The sequence below is a fragment of the Poeciliopsis prolifica genome, unplaced genomic scaffold (genome assembly GCF_027474105.1).
Source record: "Poeciliopsis prolifica strain line A6 unplaced genomic scaffold, Auburn_PproV2 SCAFFOLD007, whole genome shotgun sequence".
Classification (NCBI taxonomy): Eukaryota; Metazoa; Chordata; class Actinopteri; order Cyprinodontiformes; family Poeciliidae; genus Poeciliopsis; species Poeciliopsis prolifica.
Genome location: NW_026562382.1, coordinates 12688619 through 12705855, shown reverse-complemented (window position 1 = coordinate 12705855; position 17237 = coordinate 12688619). Strand labels below are relative to the sequence as shown.

The window sequence follows — 17237 nt, the reverse complement described above, 5'->3', positions numbered from 1 at the left end:
GGCTACCTCGTATAGGTAGCTCGACATGCTGTTTGCTTAAAGAAAAAACTCTTAAGTAACAAAGGCACACCATGTTTATATTTTCAGAAATAACATTGATATTTTGGAGAAGCAGCTCAAGAGTGCCTCAAGTAGGATCCAAAGTCTTGCTGCTAAAATCCTGGAGGTGGAAGAGCGCTTGGCAGAGCTCAAAGCTTGTGGTGATGCAGGTATTAGAAGGTTTCAAGCTGTTTTTTTTCTGCTTCTGAATAAATCTAATAATAAATGTAATCCCTTTTTTTTGTTGACAGAACAAGCTGTGGCAACCAGAAAGTCAAAAAGAAAACCAAGAAAAAAGTAAATTGTTTCCAGAGAGAGTTATTGTCTTTTAATTGTACTCAGTAATTTTCTGTCTTTTTTTGAAAGAAATAAAACCAATAAAATCCTTATTTCCACCAAAGCTGCTTTTTTATTCCACGCTAAATCCAGATTTAAAGTGTGGCAAGCCCACAGAGTTTACGAAAGCAGAGGGGAATGTTTTGCACATTTAAAAAAAAAAAAACATTGACAGAAATTCATATTTGTCCACTTATTCGTACTAACAAGTTAATTCTAAAACTGATTTGTGTGAAATTGCCCAGTTTTCCCCTCACAAAAGCACATGACAAGGTGGAAAGTGTTTTCACAATTTGTGAAAGCGAAAGAAATGCAAACCTACCAGAGTTTTCACTCATTTTCCCTGATGCATAAACTGAGTTTGGGTGCATTTTATTTCCGCTAATAATCCTTGTGATTTACAACTTGATAATTTTATTAAACCTTAAAACAAAACATAAAACCTGTGTAAAGTTTTGCAGTTGACAGAGCAGAAACCAAACCTAAAGTCAAAGAAATTGTAGGTCACAGACCTCCAATAAGGGCTTTATGGTTGTGTGGCCAGGTGGGAGCCAGTCATTATCAAATGGCAGATGGCAGCGAAATACCACATAGACATAGTGCCAGCAAAAACCTTGCACCACATCATTAAGAAGTATTATTTTAGAATAAGTCCAAGTAAAATAAAGAAGTAAAATGTATCTGGATTATTTTTGTACATATCATAACTAAATTAAATGCTAAAAAATGCAAACTGCAAAGCTGAAATATCAAAGTGCAATGCTACTTCAAAGGCTATAGTTGGTGCTTGCAAAGCAGTCAATTCAGGTCTGCCACTAATTTTTCTTGGAGCTCATTGGCTGTACCCCTAAAAGCTGTGATAAGGAAGTCAATGTGCATTGGCTATTAATGCTTGTTTAGACACTAACATTACATTATATCCAAGTCTCTTTCATAAGTGTTATTCTTATTATTCTTAGCTATAATAGGGCCCTGAAGTGTACTTCTGTTAAGGCCTCAGAATTTTGCACTGGTTCTGTTTGGGCCTATTTTCAGGAGTTCTGTCTAATTTTAAGCTCAGTTAGGTTTAAGTGTTTTGAGTAATACCGAAGCATTACTGGTAACACATACAGGAAGTCGCGTATATATGTAAAATGTATTGAAACTTAAATCCGAACTTTTTTGTTAATACGATTATATGCTTAAATATTTAATTATGAGGCATATAATGCACAGAGTGTTCCCTCCTGTTTTTCAGCAACCTTTGCCCCGCAGATACCAGCACAGCTGCCGCCGCGCCGCTTAATTGACACTCTTGAGCTTCCGTAGTAGGTTGGAGGAAGCGCAACGTTTTCTGACCGCCTTCCTTTTATGGTGAGTTACTATTTATTTTTAGGTCATTTTTATTAATTACTTCTGTAGGCGCTAAAGCTTCGCTGGAAGAGTTAAAACTGTTCAGAAGTTGTGTTTTATTTTGAAGAGAACAAACCAGCTGATATGTCTACACGTGTCGTCAGCAGGACACTGTCAAATAGTTGAAACGGCAGCTTAAAAAACACAGTTAAAAGATTGGTTTATGCTTTGATTTCGGATCGTAGAGTGCATGTTCTTATCACTGCATCGAATGGTTATGGCTATGGTAAGCTATCTCTGCATCTGTGTACTGTATTTTTAAAAGACTAACCTGGTTTATATTGTATTGTATTTTTTTTTTTAATCAGAACAGAATATTTATATAAATGTATGAACAATGACAACTTGTACCGACCTCCGCTCCATCTTCGATTTGTGCTCAAATGAAGAATCTTTTAAGCTGAGGGAGGTAAACTCTGCCCTGAAGGAGACTGGATCATCCACAGACAGTAAGTATGAGCTGTACAAGTGAAGCTCTGTAAGTCAAAATACCAGCAAAGAGCTGATTTACAGTCATATAATTAAAACAGTAAAACTGACAAATATCAAATTTTCATTCATTCTTTCACAAAGCAGTATATTTAAAGGACATATATTTGAAGACTGTAGTTTAATGAGAAGCCAAAACTAAGTTGCTCAGAAAATTAGACCAGTATGCAGGAGTTTTTTTTTTGTTTGTTTTTTTTTGAAGAAATGTTATAGTCCTGACATCACAAGCAAAGAGGAAACTGCTGACTTGACTGTTGCCTTCACAAGGAGGGTGAGCCACAATAGGTCAGTGCCAAAGAAGGTTATAGCAAACACATTAAATAGAAAGTTGAGTTGAAGGAAGATGTTTACTTTTTGAGAGAATTGAGGTCAACAAGCCCTGGATTGTAGCTTGCCAGAAGCTTCTTTTTTGGACTAAGGAGGAAAATTATTGGACTGTTGCTCAGTGGTCCAAAATCCTCTTTTCAGATTTACAAAATGTTACATTTTGTTTAGAAATCAAAGTCCCAAAGTCTGGAGGAAAAGTGGAGAGGCTCATAATCCTGCTTGAGAACGAGTGTAAAATTTTCATAGTCAGTGATAATATGGAGGTTCCAAATCACATGACACTTTATGCTTTATGAATTGAACTATTAAAATAATAGAATCCCAATAACATTGTATTTTATTGATATACTCTGCATCTTGTACATTATGACAATGAGAATTTTCTTGTTCTTTTAATTTCTAGTTCATGTCACTTTGCAGGTGTGAAAATTAAAGGTCCAGATGAAGACTGGAAGAGAGAGGTGTCAGACAAAATGGCCTGCTCCGCCTGCAAATGTTCCTTTGATAACAGAGAGGAACAGGTGACCCCATCCGGTTAAACACTCTATGAAACAGATGTGTGTGTGTTTGAGGAACACAGTTTATAGTGGGTTGTGTTTGTTTTGCAGAGGGAGCATTACAAGCTTGACTGGCATCGGTTTAATTTAAGACAAAAGATGGCAGGATTGCCTCCCATCACAGCAGAAGAGTTTGAGAAGAAAACCAGAGCCGGTGGGGAATCGATGGTGCTCTGATGGAAAGCTGTTTGTGTAAATATTAGAAATCCTTTATGTCAAATGTCATTTTCACCGACGAGCTCTCAAAAACACTCAACACATATCTAAAAAATTACTCTACCATTTCAAAAACACTATTATTAACACATTTTCCAACTGTTAGGAGTAGATGTCTTAATAGTCAAAGTGCGACACTAGTACCACAAAAGTATAGCAGTCAACAAGTTTTTGACGTAGGTTTATAACTAAGCTGAACAATTCAATGACTGATGTACTAGTTAACTAGCTGGCTTTACAAACTTTAACCTTAGCATCTTAAGTGGTCAATACATATTCTGCATGCTAGTTTAGTAGCACACAAGCTAAGTAGTTTTAACTGAGAATTTCAAAGTTGACTAGTAAAGTATAAAAATAGGTTTTACGTTTGTATTTTTTCCCCACTATTCTCGTGAACTAGAGTAACTAAAAGTGTCTAATGCACAAAAATGGTAGATTAGCTGGCTTTTTTTTTCTTTTGCATAACGTTATATGCTGAAATATGAACTATTTTACTAGCTGATATTTTTAGTGTCCATTAATATGTCCATAATAACCATTACTAGTCAACTCGTGCACACCTCAGTCCACCTTTTTTAGTTGCACTAGTTTACTCGTATCGCTGAAAAAGTTTCAAGTAGTCAACACTGTTAGTGGACTAACAGTGACCTAAATCTTCTTTGCCACCTTACAGATTTCTTCTGTTATTGCTTTTGATAAGCAAATTAAATTCAAAAATATTTAAAATTATGAATTTATTCACTAAGAAAAAAAGCAGTCCAGTCAAGTCTGGTTTTATATGCAAGATCAACTGTCTAGCTTGAGCAGAAAAATATAAATGATGTCTACTATTTACACAATCAGCTTCCCTTAGTGTGAAAGTTCTTAAAAGGAAAGAGGAAATGTAATTGTTTCTGTGATTTTGCAGGAGACCTGTCGAGTATCTCAGGGTCTGAGTCTGACTCTGATGAAGAGGACACGGATAGTGACGGCAGAGGAACCGGGAGTAATGTTACCGGAACAGACAATGAGAGTTCAGCTGAGCCTAATGCGACAACTGGCCGGCTCTGCAGTAAGGTGGTGTTTCAGAACTCTGCAGGAGAATATCTGTCCATCTATCGCTGTGCGCTTATGGGAAAGGTGAAGCTCAGCAGGTAGACCTCATGTTGGGATTCCTCTTACTACTTCTGTTTATTTATTCTAGTTGCATATTTCAGGGAGATTCTGATGAGCACGACATAGTTTCCTCTCTGAAGACTGTGAATCAGAAAACTGTCTGGGTCATACTCATGACGGGCGGCGGACATTTTGCTGGAGCTGTCTTCGAAGGGTTTGTTCGTCTTTCAGATCACCGTAATTACAATAAAGAGCTAAGCTGTCCATTGTCGTTAAATTATCACAACGCATTTGTGTTTTAGAAAACAAGTTCTCAATCATAAGACTTTCCATCGATACACGGTTCGAGCAAAGAGAGGCACTGCCCAAGGACTGCGAGATTCCCAGAACCGCAGCCACATGGCGAGATCTGCAGGAGCGACTCTGAGGAGATACAATGAGGCAGCGCTCGTTAAGGCAAGGTTACAGAGCATTCATCTGCCCCATAATTTTGCCTTTAGAGTAACAAAGCAAAGTTATTAAGCTGATGGCTCTTAACCATCACAATAACAAACAGTTTTTATTTTACCTTTTAGCTCACGTTTAGATAATTCTCTATCACTAACTTTGTATTTAAATCTTCCCCATTCAAATTGACAAAATCTTAGGTATTTACTGTTTTTGTTCAGACATATTTGTTTTACAGGGGGAACATATCCTGATATTTTTAATGTAGAGTAAATTTTTTTGTTAAACCGTGTTAAAATAACTCAACTTGAATCTGAACATTATCCAGGCTACATCTTTTGAAGCAGCTGTTATCCCTGTTGCTTCTGCATGTTTTTCTACCTAATTTTTTCCCTCTGCCTAACTTTGCTTTAAAATACTTTGATGCAACACTCTGTAAACATAAAAGGCTGCTCCTTTAGCTATGACGTTTTGGGTTTTTTTCTTCTCGTTGAAACTGCTGGTGACTGTCTGCTGAATGATCTGCTCAAGCAGCAGCCTTTCCTATAATTCTGAAGGCATTCTTTTTTAAAATCCTTTTTTATTGGCCATATGTACTTATTAAGGAGACATAATGACTGTAGTCCATAATCACCAAATTAAGCTTTCGAATGTATTGCTCTGTTTGTAATGAACCTAAATGAGTTTTAGTTTTTAAGAGATTATTCAGAGCTTCCCTGACTCTCTGCAGGACATTCAGGATCTTCTACTAACCTGGGCTGAACACTTGAGCAGGGCCTCTGCCATATTTGTTCGAGCTCCCAGCTACAACAAGACCATCTTCTTTGGAGGCTGCGGGGGTCCCCTCCAAAAAAATGACCCCCGGGTCCGCTCACTTCCCATCGCCACGCGCAGGGCGACGTTTCGGGAAGTACAGCGGGTGCATGAGGTCCTCTCTACTGTCCAGGTGTATGGTGTGTTTAAATACATGTTTATAGCAGTAGCATGTTGTCTATTTCTGTAAATCCAGGGGGTAATTATTGAATAATCTTAACTATGACTATGCAGGGAAAGACGCGGACATGTCTGCTGTTTTTAGTCTGTCTAAGACGGCATGGAAGAAGAAGTCCAAAGCTGCAGCACAGAAAATCACGGGTGAACAGAAAGGCACGTTTTAATCCTGAAAGCCTCTCTGAGGGAACTGTGTTACTATGCTGAACAATAATATTTAATTTGTTTATCACAGATATATTGCTGGCACCAGGAGAAGAAAATAATGAAAGCTCAGATGAAGACGGAGAGGAAATCCAGCTAGAGATGGTGGAGCTCACGATAGGAACTCTGGACCTCAGAGAGCATGAAATGCATCCCTCCAGGCGGAGGAAGAGGAGGAGAAAAAAGGAGCAAGGCAAACTTCATTATCAAGGTTGGTCTAGTTCAGTCCAAGTACCAGAGAAACATTCATAACATGGCCGACATAAACCCCGTCTTCAACAGAAACAGGAAGCATGAATGCTGGAGCAAGTGAGCGAGAAGATGTGGTACCCGAGGCTATGCCTGCAGAAGAAGAGGAGAAGACCCCTCACCAGGAACAATCTGAAAAAACAAGGAAGAAGAAACCACAGAAGGAAAAACAACTAGATGGTGAGCACAGATGTATAAATTTGTCTGTTATGACATCATTTCTTCAGCACTGCAGTGCTCTGAAGAGGTCGTTAAATCTGCTGTTTTATCTCTCTAGAAGCTGTTGATGAGTCAGTTGATTACGGCCTCAGGGACGCTCTGTTTACTGCATGCAAAGTTGGAGATGTAGGTGCTCTCTGCAGTCTCCTTCAGCTACCTCAGGAAACGATGGACCATCCTGAAAAGACAGAGGAAAATATCTCTACAGCCCCTTTAAGCCTCCTGAATAAACCCATTGACTCATCAGGGTTTTCTTTGCTGCATGTCGCTTCAGCAGCTGCACAGAAGGCCGTCATCAGGCTGCTCCTACGTGCAGGAGCAGATCCTGCATGCAGGTATCAGACACTGTAGAAATGTCTCTCTAGAAATTCAAATTTTTGTCTTTTAAATAATGGAGTAAAATTGAAAATTTGAAAACTCAATCTCTTTTCCTGGAGTAATAAACCCAAATTCTCAGAATCTGAAAGAACATTTCAGGCTTTTCAAGTCTCCACAGGAAGTCTGATCAAATATATTGGAGTTTATGGTTGTAGCCCATTCACTAACTTTGCAATATCTCTTCACAGGGATAACAAAGGTCAGACGCCATATATTGTCGCGCCCGACAAAGACACTAGGAACGTCTTTCGTAAATACATGGGTGAGAACCCTGATAAGTATGATTACAGCAAGGCACAGGTGAGCATGAACCGCCTGATTGAATTTCATCAAATGGAAGCGTTGAAGCTTACGGTTTTCCCGCTGTGCAACTCCAGGTCCCTGGGCCTCTAACGGCAGAGACTGAATCCAAAAAGGTGGAGAAGAAAAAGGCCCAAAGAGCTCAGAAAAAGCAGCGGGAGAAAGAGCAGAAGGAGGAAAAGAGGAAACAAGAGTTGGAAGCAGAGGAGAAGAAAAGGTTTGCATCTCTGACAGATCGGGAAAAGGTGAGAAAACACGCCGTTACGCTGGAATCTTAGCAAAAGCACTATGGATGTGTCATTGTTTTGCTCTTTGATCATAGAGAGCACTGGCAGCAGAGAAAAGGTTGGCAGAACAAGCGGTTGCATCAGGGGTCAACTTCTCTAATGTCCAGTGAGTCCCTTAAAGATGAAGATTTACAGGTTTTGATGGGTGTATAGTCAGAGTTTTCTGATATTTGACATTTTCTTCTCTTCAACAGGAGGTGCTGGTCATGTGGAGAATCTCTGCTCGGGAAAATCCCGTTTAACTACCTGGAGTATACATTCTGCACCCCACGATGCGTGCAAGCTCATCGGAAAGCAAATGCTCCTCCAAACAAGTCCTAAAGCATATTGGGGAAAAATTAATCTAGATGATAGAAAGTTAAAAAGTAAAATGCTTCTCAAGTTTCTTTTCCTCCTTTTTATTTTTGGTAAAAACAAAAATTTAGATTTTGTAAAATTATTCAAGATAATTTAATAAACACACTTTAAAAAAAATCTAATTATTATACAAAGTATTTACATAATATGTTGCTAAGAATGTCTGTAGGATGGTCATAAAGCTGATTTATTAAATATGACCAAAGTTAAAGAACCAGAGAGGGGAGCGAATAAAGAATTTGCTTGTGATGCCAGGGTTTTTCGAAGAGAAACTGGTCCAAAGTATCTTGCTTTACAGTAAGCATGACAAGATTTTCCACATTCATAGCTCGTTTCACGTCAAATTGGTCCATCTGCAGTGTTTGTTGCTGAAAAGCTCAGTCTTTGTCTGAGCAGTAAAGCAAGAATTATTTGCTCATGTTATTAGTCAGGAATTCCCAGCAGTGGCGTTGAGCTGAGGCCGGTCCATAAAAACAATCCGCAGGTGTGCTGGGGCTCCCTCCAGCTCCAGCAACGTGATGTTATTGGGAAGACTGGTGCTGAGCAGGGGCCCGGGGACGTACAAAGTCTGCTGGGGGCCCCTCCCTGGCCAGTATCGTCCCAAATTCACTCCATTAATCCAAACCTGGCCCTGATTAGAAACAAACAATTTATTATTCTCACAAGAAAAGCCTATAAAAGCACTCATTTCTCCCTCCACACTTATTGGAAGCCCTGGTAGAGATGCGGAAAAAGCCTTAAAATAAATTTCTTTTTATTGCAGTAGCATTATCTTACACTGAAAAAAAAAATCCAACCCAAAAAATCTGCCACATCTGTATTTCAAATGTCTGCATATTGGAGAGCTTGCAGACATTTGGATCTTTAGAAGAGAAACTGGCCCAAAGCATCTTGCTTTGCAGTAGCCATGAGAAGACTTTCCACATTCATAACTTGTTTCATGTCAGATTGGTCCATCTGTTGCTGAAAAGCTCAGTCTTTGTCTGATTTGCCCAAAGAACACGTAACATTTAAAAATCGTAACGTTTATATTCTGTGATGGTAGAACAGAAAAAGCCTAACCCTGTCATGCCTCTCTAACAACAGGTTGACATCTAAATTAGATGTTTAGAAGTTTATGGAGACTTTCTGACTCCAGTATGCCTTTCTTAGCTGCAGTTCTCCTAAGACTCATTCCCAAATTTTCAAGCTTCTGCCCCACAAAATAAAAAATGTAGGATGCCAATGACCTCAACTCTTGGTTGGGCATAAAAGCATTTTTATCGAGTCAGCTAAAAAGTAGTGCAATGGCAACATAATCAGCACCAAAGGGAAATATCTCCAGATTTTCAGCAATGAGGCTATTTCAAAGCTTTCTACATGTCTGTACCAGAGGAGCCAATATGTGTGTAGGAATAAGATGATAAATTACCTTTGTCCATTCAATGAGCTTGAGAAAAGTGTCCCATGCTAGCTGGTTGGGTTGTAAGGTCCCCATGTAAAAGGTGGGTCCAGCTGAAGGTTCTCTTTGTGGGGATGGGTCGGACTTCCGACTGTTTGAATGAGGCCATCCTCTTGAAATGGCTGCGTCAATGTCCAACGGGTAGATCTTCCAGTCTGTCAGTACATCTTTACCCAAGATCAAGTTGCTCACCAAGCCCTAAAACACAGAAATACTGTTAGCAAGAGAACCATAGTTTCTGTGTGTACAGTTTGACTGATGTTGGTCATATTTAATGTTGCCTTGCCTTATAGTCGTTGATCTTGCTGCCAAAGTTAATTCTGCCCATGTTTTCAACTAGAATATCCAACGTGTCCCCCTGTTTTCCTGTAACATTCATCACGAGTGCGGTATCTCTCTGCAACAACCCCTGGAAAACCTGTTTGAACACATTTACATTAGCTTCCAAAAGGACAACACTATACTTAGATTTATAATGTTAATCTATATTTTCCGCACTGACCCGGAAACCTAGATGGCTAGACAAACAAAAGTTCACAGAAAGCTCTTACCCCATTGACTGACACATAAGCACGGTCATGAACCCCATTCAGCGGTGATATAAGTGGCGTGGGCTCTGTGAGGTCGTGGGGCAGCGTGGTCCGGTACAGCATGTACCCATAGTACTGGACACAATGGACATGACAGGTTGCAGACACAACAATCTAGTTTTCTCTATTTCAAGAGGTCTACTGTCTCTGTGCTGCTAGCCTTTTCTCTGTTGTTGACTTCAGAATAGCACCGTACCTGTTTCATCTCTTCAAACGTCAGAGGATACTTGGATTGGACTGGCCCAAGAGGAGAAATTGTCTCTAGCAAACTGCTAATGTTTCCAATCTGTAAAGATGGATCATAATGAGTCACTCAAACATTTTAAAATGTGTTTGCCCAAAATCTTGTTTAAATTTTACTACCTTTTCCAGCGTAACGAAGCCATAGGCAAACTTGGGAGTTGCTGGCGGCATGGGACCAGCGGGGATGTCTCTAAACTAATGATAAATAATGATTTGTTACTTTTACCAAAATTAATCAGGACATCTCAACAAATTAGAATATCACTTAAAAGCGGGTTTATTCAAGTAATTCAGTTCAAAAACTAACACTCAAAAAGTACAGTAAGAGTTTATTCCTATTCATTTCGATGACAATGGCTTAAAGTAAAAATTTTGCTTTCCATACATACATTAGAATATTACACAAATTATACAATCATGGGAAAGCTGCTGACTTTACATTTTTACAGCAGACAGTTATTGACAACCTCTATTTGGAGGGTAAGTCTCAAAAGATCACTTCTAAAGACATGTTCTATACACACAGCAATATAATTATGTATATCAATGGAAATGTTTTGTGGAAGATAAAAAACAAATGTTGAGTAAGCCTTAAGAGGTTTGTGAAGCACAGCATGTTAAATAGTGATTCAGTATTTCATGCAAAAGGACTCTATGCTCATGTACTCAAGAGTACAAGACACTATTAAAAATCCTTTTTTATTGGCATAATGTAATATTCAAAATCTTGACAGCGAGTGTTGGGTTTTCATGAACTGTAAGTTATCATAAGGGTTAGTTAATGACTGAAATTTATTAGTGTGCAATTAACTAAATAAGAGTTTTACGTTTTGAGATAAATAAATAAACCTTTTGATTATGTAATTATTGGGAATTACTTGTAACTTGTTTAGTTATTCCATCACCGTTACCTGCTTTATGACATCTCTGATGGCCAACAGCTTCTCTGTGGGGTCTCCTGCCTCAGTCAGCGGGGCATCGTAATCGTAGCTTGTCACCACAGAGCGGAACCTGCTGTCATGATCAGCACCTTTGAAAGAGGAGAGAGCCTATTAGGAGATCTCCACACTAATGTTAAAAACCATAAAAATAAAAGGTACTTACCGTTCCAGTAGCCAAAGTTAGTCCCTCCTTCAAACATGTACCTGAGAGGAAAGAAGGGTAGAGAACATGAGTTCCGAGAAAGATATCTTTAGTAAAAGCTGTGAGGTTCTGTCTCTATCTTTGTACAGATCTTAACTCAGGTTGGTGGAAGATGAGCAGCATTCAAGCATTAAACATTTCCCCAGGGACATACAAATTGTTCAAGGAATCAATTTTACTCAGCTTCTTTGCATTTCAGTAGATTTAAAAAAAAAAGCTTTACCATGAAGACCTGGTACAAAGACTCCAGGAAATAAGTAGGAAAGTAGCAAAAAACAAATGTTTTGATATCCTCAGAAAGCCTGGAGAAGTGTTGATTAATGACACTTAGATAACAAAGTTTTAGTAGTTGGAAGCAAAGGAGATAGTCACTGGGAATAGTTTAACAATACATCATCACATCCAGATATGTTCTTCTAGCTGAAAATTAGCTTTTCTCATTATTTTCTAAAACTCTATGCCCTGAAGTATGTAAATCAAATACCCAAAAGTACATAATTGGCCTGGGCTCTCTACTTGAAGTCAATGCCCTGGTCTGCTAACTTATCAAATATGTGTGGAGAGAAGGAAAGCTGGAAGCCTGGGAGTTCAAGGAGACATACATGTTGACGCTGGCCCCCATGGTTAGCATTTCTTCAAGCACTCTGCTGACCATCTGAGCTCCAACCACTGCATGCTGATCTCCCCAGTGATCCAACCAGCCTGTGTAGAACTCTGAGTTCACCTGGAAGACATCTAAAACGGTTACATCCATAAAACATCACCAGGTCAGAAGATGACGATGGATGGGCTGGTGTGCAACAAACCAGGGGTCCTTGAGGCTCGAATCTTCTCTGGCGCTTGAAGGCTACAGTTATGTTGGTGTCTGAGGGAAATCAGGTAAACAATGAATGATGAAGCTGCAATTTCCGTTACACAGTCAAATACCACCAACCTGTGCCAAAGTCCACCGTGGCATACAACCCATCCAATGATCCACATGTCATCTCCTTGTCTGTGTTTCCATCAGTGGTGAAGAGAATGACGTCCTCGCCGAGAAAGAAGCGGAACAGCGTCCGCAGGTGACGCATGTAGTTGTAGTCACAGGCGAAGTAGCTTCCATATTCATTCTCAACCTGCCATTAAAGTTCATTCATTGTTGCCTGCAATCATGTGCTAGAGATTATTGGTATTACCGAGTCATTTTACCTGGACAGTGATAATGTTGCCACCATTGATGTAGAGCCAAGGTTTAATTTTGGGGAGGAGGACAGCAAACCAACTGCTGACTGCCTCCAAGTAATCTGGTACAGAAGAAAGCATATTAATTGTGCATAAATATATTTGTGAAAACGGCATTCTGGTGTATTGGTGTCTGATTACCTGCGTCTGCTGAGCGAAGTATGATGTTTGGTTTTTGAAGAAGCCATGCTGGTAACCCACCCTGGAACATAGGTTTAGTAAAGACATTTAGTTTTTGGGAAATTATTTCTGGATCACAGATCAGATCACAATCTTCACCTGTACGCAGTGGCGTTCCTCAGAGATCTGTTGTAAACCCTTTTCTCTGTATTCTCTATATCCTGACTGTGGTCTCATTTTTAAGAAACAAGGTACACATTTTTCATACATGTACTGATAACATGTTGATCTACAAAATCTAATTCCACTCTCCCATCTTGCTCACTTATGTGGTGGCTATGTGAAAATAAATCAAGGTAATCTGGTAACACATTTGTTTAGGATGAGCTTGTTAACTATTCTCTAACCGCTCTTCCCAAGAACTTGCATGTCTTGTTTTGATAGCACATAATAATTTGAAAAGCAGGTCAGTCAAGTTTTCATAACTTCATGTTGCAGTTAACAATGCTTCTATTCTTGTAAATGCTCTGATTGCATTTCTGATTGGCTGCTGCTCAACGTTCCTCTCTGGTTTTGAACTTCTACATAGACTTCACCTGATACAACTCTTTTGTTGTCTTTTATTATGTTTATGTTATGTTGAATTTCCACCCTTACTTACTGTTTATTACCAATTTTAAATGTAATCTATTTATTCAGTCTCTACTTCTGAGTGCAATAGAGAATCTGTAACATTATGGACATTTTTAATAGTTTTTTTTCTTCTTGTGAAACAATAAATACTCTCAAATTACAGATTGGATTTCTCAAAAGTTAATGCAATATTTTTTTGAATGTAATAGAATGATAACACCAGAAGGACATACATTTATGCCTATTTGTCTGGTAAACATCTTTGAGATTACAGTTGTTATAAACTGGTACATCTTAAATATGTTTAAACTAGCGGGACGTACAAAATAAATTAAAATAGCAGTTTGTCACTGTCATAAAGTTAAATCTTTGTACATTTGATTTTTTATTCTTTTTTTTTTTTTTACATAAATGACATCTTCTATTATCCAGGCTTGTCACGCTGTACTGTGACACAAGCTGCAGGTTATTTTTGTTCTCCCTTTTGTGTTTTTTTCCCTTTTTTAACAGGCTCTTGGAGTGAAAGACATACATTCACAGTTTTGATATGGTTTGTTGGTTAAAACAATAACTTGACATAAGGATTGTCTTGTTTTTCTTTGACATTGTCACTTTCACAATGCTGCTTTAAATGTTTGTCACATTGTATTATTTGTGTAATTAAGGTCTTGTTGTGCAATTGATTTGCTCCTTTTTTAGCCTGTGATGTCAAAAACTAAATATAGTACATGACCAAAGTTACTTAAATTACCATTTCCCATTCTGCACAGATGTACGGTCCTGGACGCAGGATGACCAGGAGGCCTGTTTGGTTGGCCAGATTCAGAAAATGCTCCAAATCTCTGTCTCCTGTGAAGTTGTGGACTCCCTGAACTGCTTCATGGAAGTTCCAGGGAACATATCTGACAACACAAGGTGGGAATAAATAGGTTATCTCTCTCTCTCTCTTATATATATATATATATATATATATATGTGTGTGTGGTGTTTTGTAAGAGTATTAATATCCTCAGAACTTTTAACTCTTTTTAAAGCAACAATTCTTGGGATCCTACATGACAGACTAACCAGTGTATTACCATGGAAGTAAGTAAGATATTTTATTGCTTTTTCTTCTTACAATTAAAAATATGTAGTGTAGTCTTAGTTGCCTTTCTTTACTTTGATACCTTTCATTAAAATTTACATAATAAATAACTGCCTTATTTGTGCCCTGTCCCTCTACAAATCTCACCTATAAGCACAGATGGCAGCAAAGGAAGTAATAAAAAGAATTGTTTGCAGTCTTGTAACAAATAGGGCACACATGAACAAAAAAAATACCTTTCTGGCCTCCATGTTTTGCAGGAACTGAATACATCACAATACCCTGAACATACCATCCCCACAGTGAAGCACGGTGATGGCAATATGATGCTGTGGACAGGATTTTCTCACGGGGCATAATCAGGAGGTGAGTGTGCACGGCCTATTTCTCTCTTACTTTATTTTAATACAAAACAAAAACACCATGTATCCTTTTTTATTTCATCACAATTACGCACTGTTTACGTTGGTCTGTTGTATGACATTCCAATACAATCTACTGAAGTCAGTGGCTGGAACTGGACAAGATGTGGAAAAGGGTATGCAAAGCGATCTGTGTTTACAGTATGAAGTAGGATGTGTTTTGCTCACACTTGGATGGCATTGAGTCCAGTCATGTACATCTTCACCAGGCGGTCCTTCCAGTAATACTGCGGGATTCTGGAGTAGTGGATGCTCCCTGAGATGTACTGAAAAGTCTTTCCATCTTTCAGGAAGCAGTGGTTCTTGTAGTCTATGGAAAAGGATCTCGTTCCAGTGACCTGCGAGAAGAACCGTGGCATGCAACGTGATGGGAAGTTCTGCACACTGACACATCTGATTGTCATTTTCATCAACAAGGAAGCAGAAAGATCACTGCGTTAAATCTTTGCTGGTAGGTAAAAACACGATTGCAGTCAAAGAGCATAACATGAACTTTATCTGAACTGTTCTAGAAAACAAAAACACCCAGAGGAATGTAAGGAGGCATGTTAGTTTCCTTCTTACCAAACTTCCAGAAAGAGCTGAAAGCGCCGTGCAAACTGCAAAGAGGAGCGAAGCAGCAGCAGCCATGTCCGCCGCCTCCTCGGATCAGCGTCACCTAAAACACAGACATCACTCCGTGTATCGCCCTCTTTGCACAGAATTGGTGTTCTGCGTTTCTTCTGCACGAATGCTTATTGAAGAAGCAACATTTTAGTCCACATCCAGCCCGCTTCACAACCACTGTCATGTGACGTTTATTTTCTCTCGCTGCAAGGTCCTAGAGCCCGTCATTTAGCCCCAATTAAGCCATGTGGACAGAAATGCATGGCAGTTTTTGTTGTGTTTTTACACTTGTCTATTCAGTCAGTATTTTGTGAGGTCATTTTTCACTGTGCTTCAGGTTTTGTCTCTCTATCAACTTTGCACATGTCATTAGGAACCACGTCTCTAATGTGCTGTAATTCATTCAAAATTAGGTAGTCAGATAGACAAAAGCACATGTGTAAATTTTGGTATTTCAAATGATAAACTGAGAATAAGTAACATTTCCCAAACTATTAAAAATTAAATAGGATGATACAGTAAATCTACATCTCTGTTTTCTTTTTTAATAACAAATAATTACTGAAGTAAATGTTACAGAGTAAATGTAGTTAGCTACTGCCCACCTCTGCCCATATTTTGATAGGTCTGATGTTGTGACATGCTCTTTATATCTTTAGAAGATTGATGTAATCATGAAATGTAAAAGAAACCTCCCTCAAGTTATTGTTTTTAACCCTGTTAGAATAACCATATTATAAATTATTAATACTCCTGTTATCCCTGACCTCTCTGGTGCATTTATTGATCTAATGTTGTTTGCTTACAAACTTTAGGTGCCTTCACTGCTTTTATCAAATCACACATAGGTGGAATCTTCCCACTAATTATGTGACTTCTGTAGAATTGGTTCTATTTGATTTTATTTAGAGGTATCAGAGTAAAGGATACTGACATACAAAGGCCACCAGACATTTGGGACTTTTATTAGTAAAAATTATTAAACTATCTTTCCCTTCTCCTTCAACTAAAACCATTAAAAGCATACAAGAATTTGTTGTTCTATCTTAAACAGATGGTTGAAGCTAAATAAGTGAAATGTGTGGATGAAGAGACCCCTCAGTTGGTGTATGACTGCTCTCCCACTCTGCTGTCATGTTATGCTGTATGTCGGTGGTGGACAATTGCCTTTATGTTCAGCATGGCAAAATGACAAAGCAGCCAGTTCAGGAACAGCTTGCTTTATTTTAGCTTCAGGGGCTGTTTTTGTTTCTTCCTGAACGTCCTTTTAAGGGTTTTTGAATGACTGTCACTTAGCAAAAGATTTATTTTTTTAGCTTTTGTGCTCATCAATATATGTAAATTTGCCTTAAAAAGCATAAAAGGCTGTGGTGATATTTAATGAAGCGCTACCAACCATATTTATTAGGAGCCATCTTTAAGCTCTTCGGCCAACACTAGATGGCGCCTTAGTCCCTGAAAATGGCCATCTGGATGCTTCAAAGTGTCTTATTTCAACCACCATCAGTTGCGTTTGCACTTTTCTCTTTTTGTCCATATTTATTTATTTTCTAAATAAGGTGATTAATCTCAATAAAATAAATCCAACTTGCTTTTCAGACTCATGATCTCACCATTGTGGTAACAAAGGGTGGCAGTAAATTGGCCACTGTGCTAATGTGCAACAAGAACACTTGTTTATCTCAGTGTGACCTAGAATAATTAGGGAGTAATGACTGCATCACCCAGATTCATTGTATTTATACATATAATAATTGAGGCTTTTACTCTTTCTGTGGCAGTTTGATCATCATCACCATTTTTCTCAGTAACATTTTTAAACTCTAAACCCATTTCCTGTCTCTTCATT

At 38.6% G+C, this 17237-nt stretch overlaps 2 protein-coding genes and 1 long non-coding RNA gene across 7 annotated transcripts; 2 read left to right on the top strand and 1 right to left on the bottom strand.

Moving 5' to 3' along the window:
* The first annotated feature begins 1685 nt into the window (after positions 1 to 1685).
* Positions 1686 to 7910, top strand: ankzf1 (ankyrin repeat and zinc finger peptidyl tRNA hydrolase 1). 5 transcript variants are annotated; one of them, XM_055031992.1, is made up of 16 exons: positions 1686 to 1728; positions 2076 to 2216; positions 3004 to 3104; positions 3192 to 3294; positions 4264 to 4475; positions 4553 to 4665; positions 4754 to 4907; positions 5629 to 5851; positions 5946 to 6044; positions 6124 to 6303; positions 6375 to 6521; positions 6619 to 6895; positions 7127 to 7238; positions 7316 to 7483; positions 7561 to 7631; positions 7720 to 7910. In XM_055031992.1, the coding sequence occupies exons 2-16, from the start codon at positions 2105 to 2107 to the stop codon at positions 7844 to 7846; spliced, it is 2199 nt and encodes a 732-aa protein (XP_054887967.1). In that variant the 5' UTR covers positions 1686 to 1728; positions 2076 to 2104; the 3' UTR covers positions 7847 to 7910. The 5 variants fall into 5 exon arrangements, with proteins under 5 accessions (XP_054887967.1, XP_054887968.1, XP_054887969.1 ...); XM_055031993.1 differs by having other exon boundaries at positions 1694 to 1728; positions 2081 to 2216; XM_055031994.1 differs by lacking the exon at positions 1686 to 1728 and adding an exon at positions 1794 to 1993 and having other exon boundaries at positions 6622 to 6895.
* Positions 7911 to 7919: 9 nt separating this feature from the next.
* glb1l (galactosidase, beta 1-like) lies at positions 7920 to 15573 on the bottom strand. Its single transcript, XM_055031996.1, has 16 exons — positions 15347 to 15573; positions 14951 to 15120; positions 14025 to 14175; positions 12662 to 12722; positions 12488 to 12582; positions 12234 to 12414; positions 12106 to 12164; positions 11902 to 12023; positions 11261 to 11301; positions 11068 to 11186; positions 10277 to 10351; positions 10110 to 10199; positions 9875 to 9988; positions 9610 to 9741; positions 9294 to 9521; positions 7920 to 8513 (listed from the first exon to the last, which is right to left on the bottom strand). The coding sequence occupies exons 1-16, from the start codon at positions 15410 to 15412 to the stop codon at positions 8310 to 8312; spliced, it is 1908 nt and encodes a 635-aa protein (XP_054887971.1). The 5' UTR covers positions 15413 to 15573; the 3' UTR covers positions 7920 to 8309.
* LOC129361258 (uncharacterized) lies at positions 14090 to 14718 on the top strand. Its single transcript, XR_008606137.1, has 3 exons — positions 14090 to 14188; positions 14308 to 14359; positions 14621 to 14718. It is a non-coding gene; the product is annotated as an uncharacterized LOC129361258 (long non-coding RNA).
* Positions 15574 to 17237: the final 1664 nt, after the last annotated feature.

Excerpts from the sequence above, each read along its gene's own strand:
- ankzf1 (XM_055031992.1), top strand. The coding sequence starts at position 2,105 with ATGACAACTTGTACCGACCTCCGCTCCATCTTCGATTTGTGCTCAAAT. Across the intron at positions 2,217-3,003 it reads GACTGGATCATCCACAGACA|GTGTGAAAATTAAAGGTCCA; the intron begins GTAAGTATGAGC and ends GTCACTTTGCAG. Across the intron at positions 6,045-6,123 it reads AATCACGGGTGAACAGAAAG|ATATATTGCTGGCACCAGGA; the intron begins GCACGTTTTAAT and ends TGTTTATCACAG.
- glb1l (XM_055031996.1), bottom strand. The coding sequence starts at position 15,412 with ATGGCTGCTGCTGCTTCGCTCCTCTTTGCAGTTTGCACGGCGCTTTCA. Across the intron at positions 11,187-11,260 it reads TAACTTTGGCTACTGGAACG|GTGCTGATCATGACAGCAGG; the intron begins GTAAGTACCTTT and ends CCTCTTTCAAAG. Across the intron at positions 10,352-11,067 it reads TCAGAGATGTCATAAAGCAG|TTTAGAGACATCCCCGCTGG; the intron begins GTAACGGTGATG and ends ATTTATCATTAG.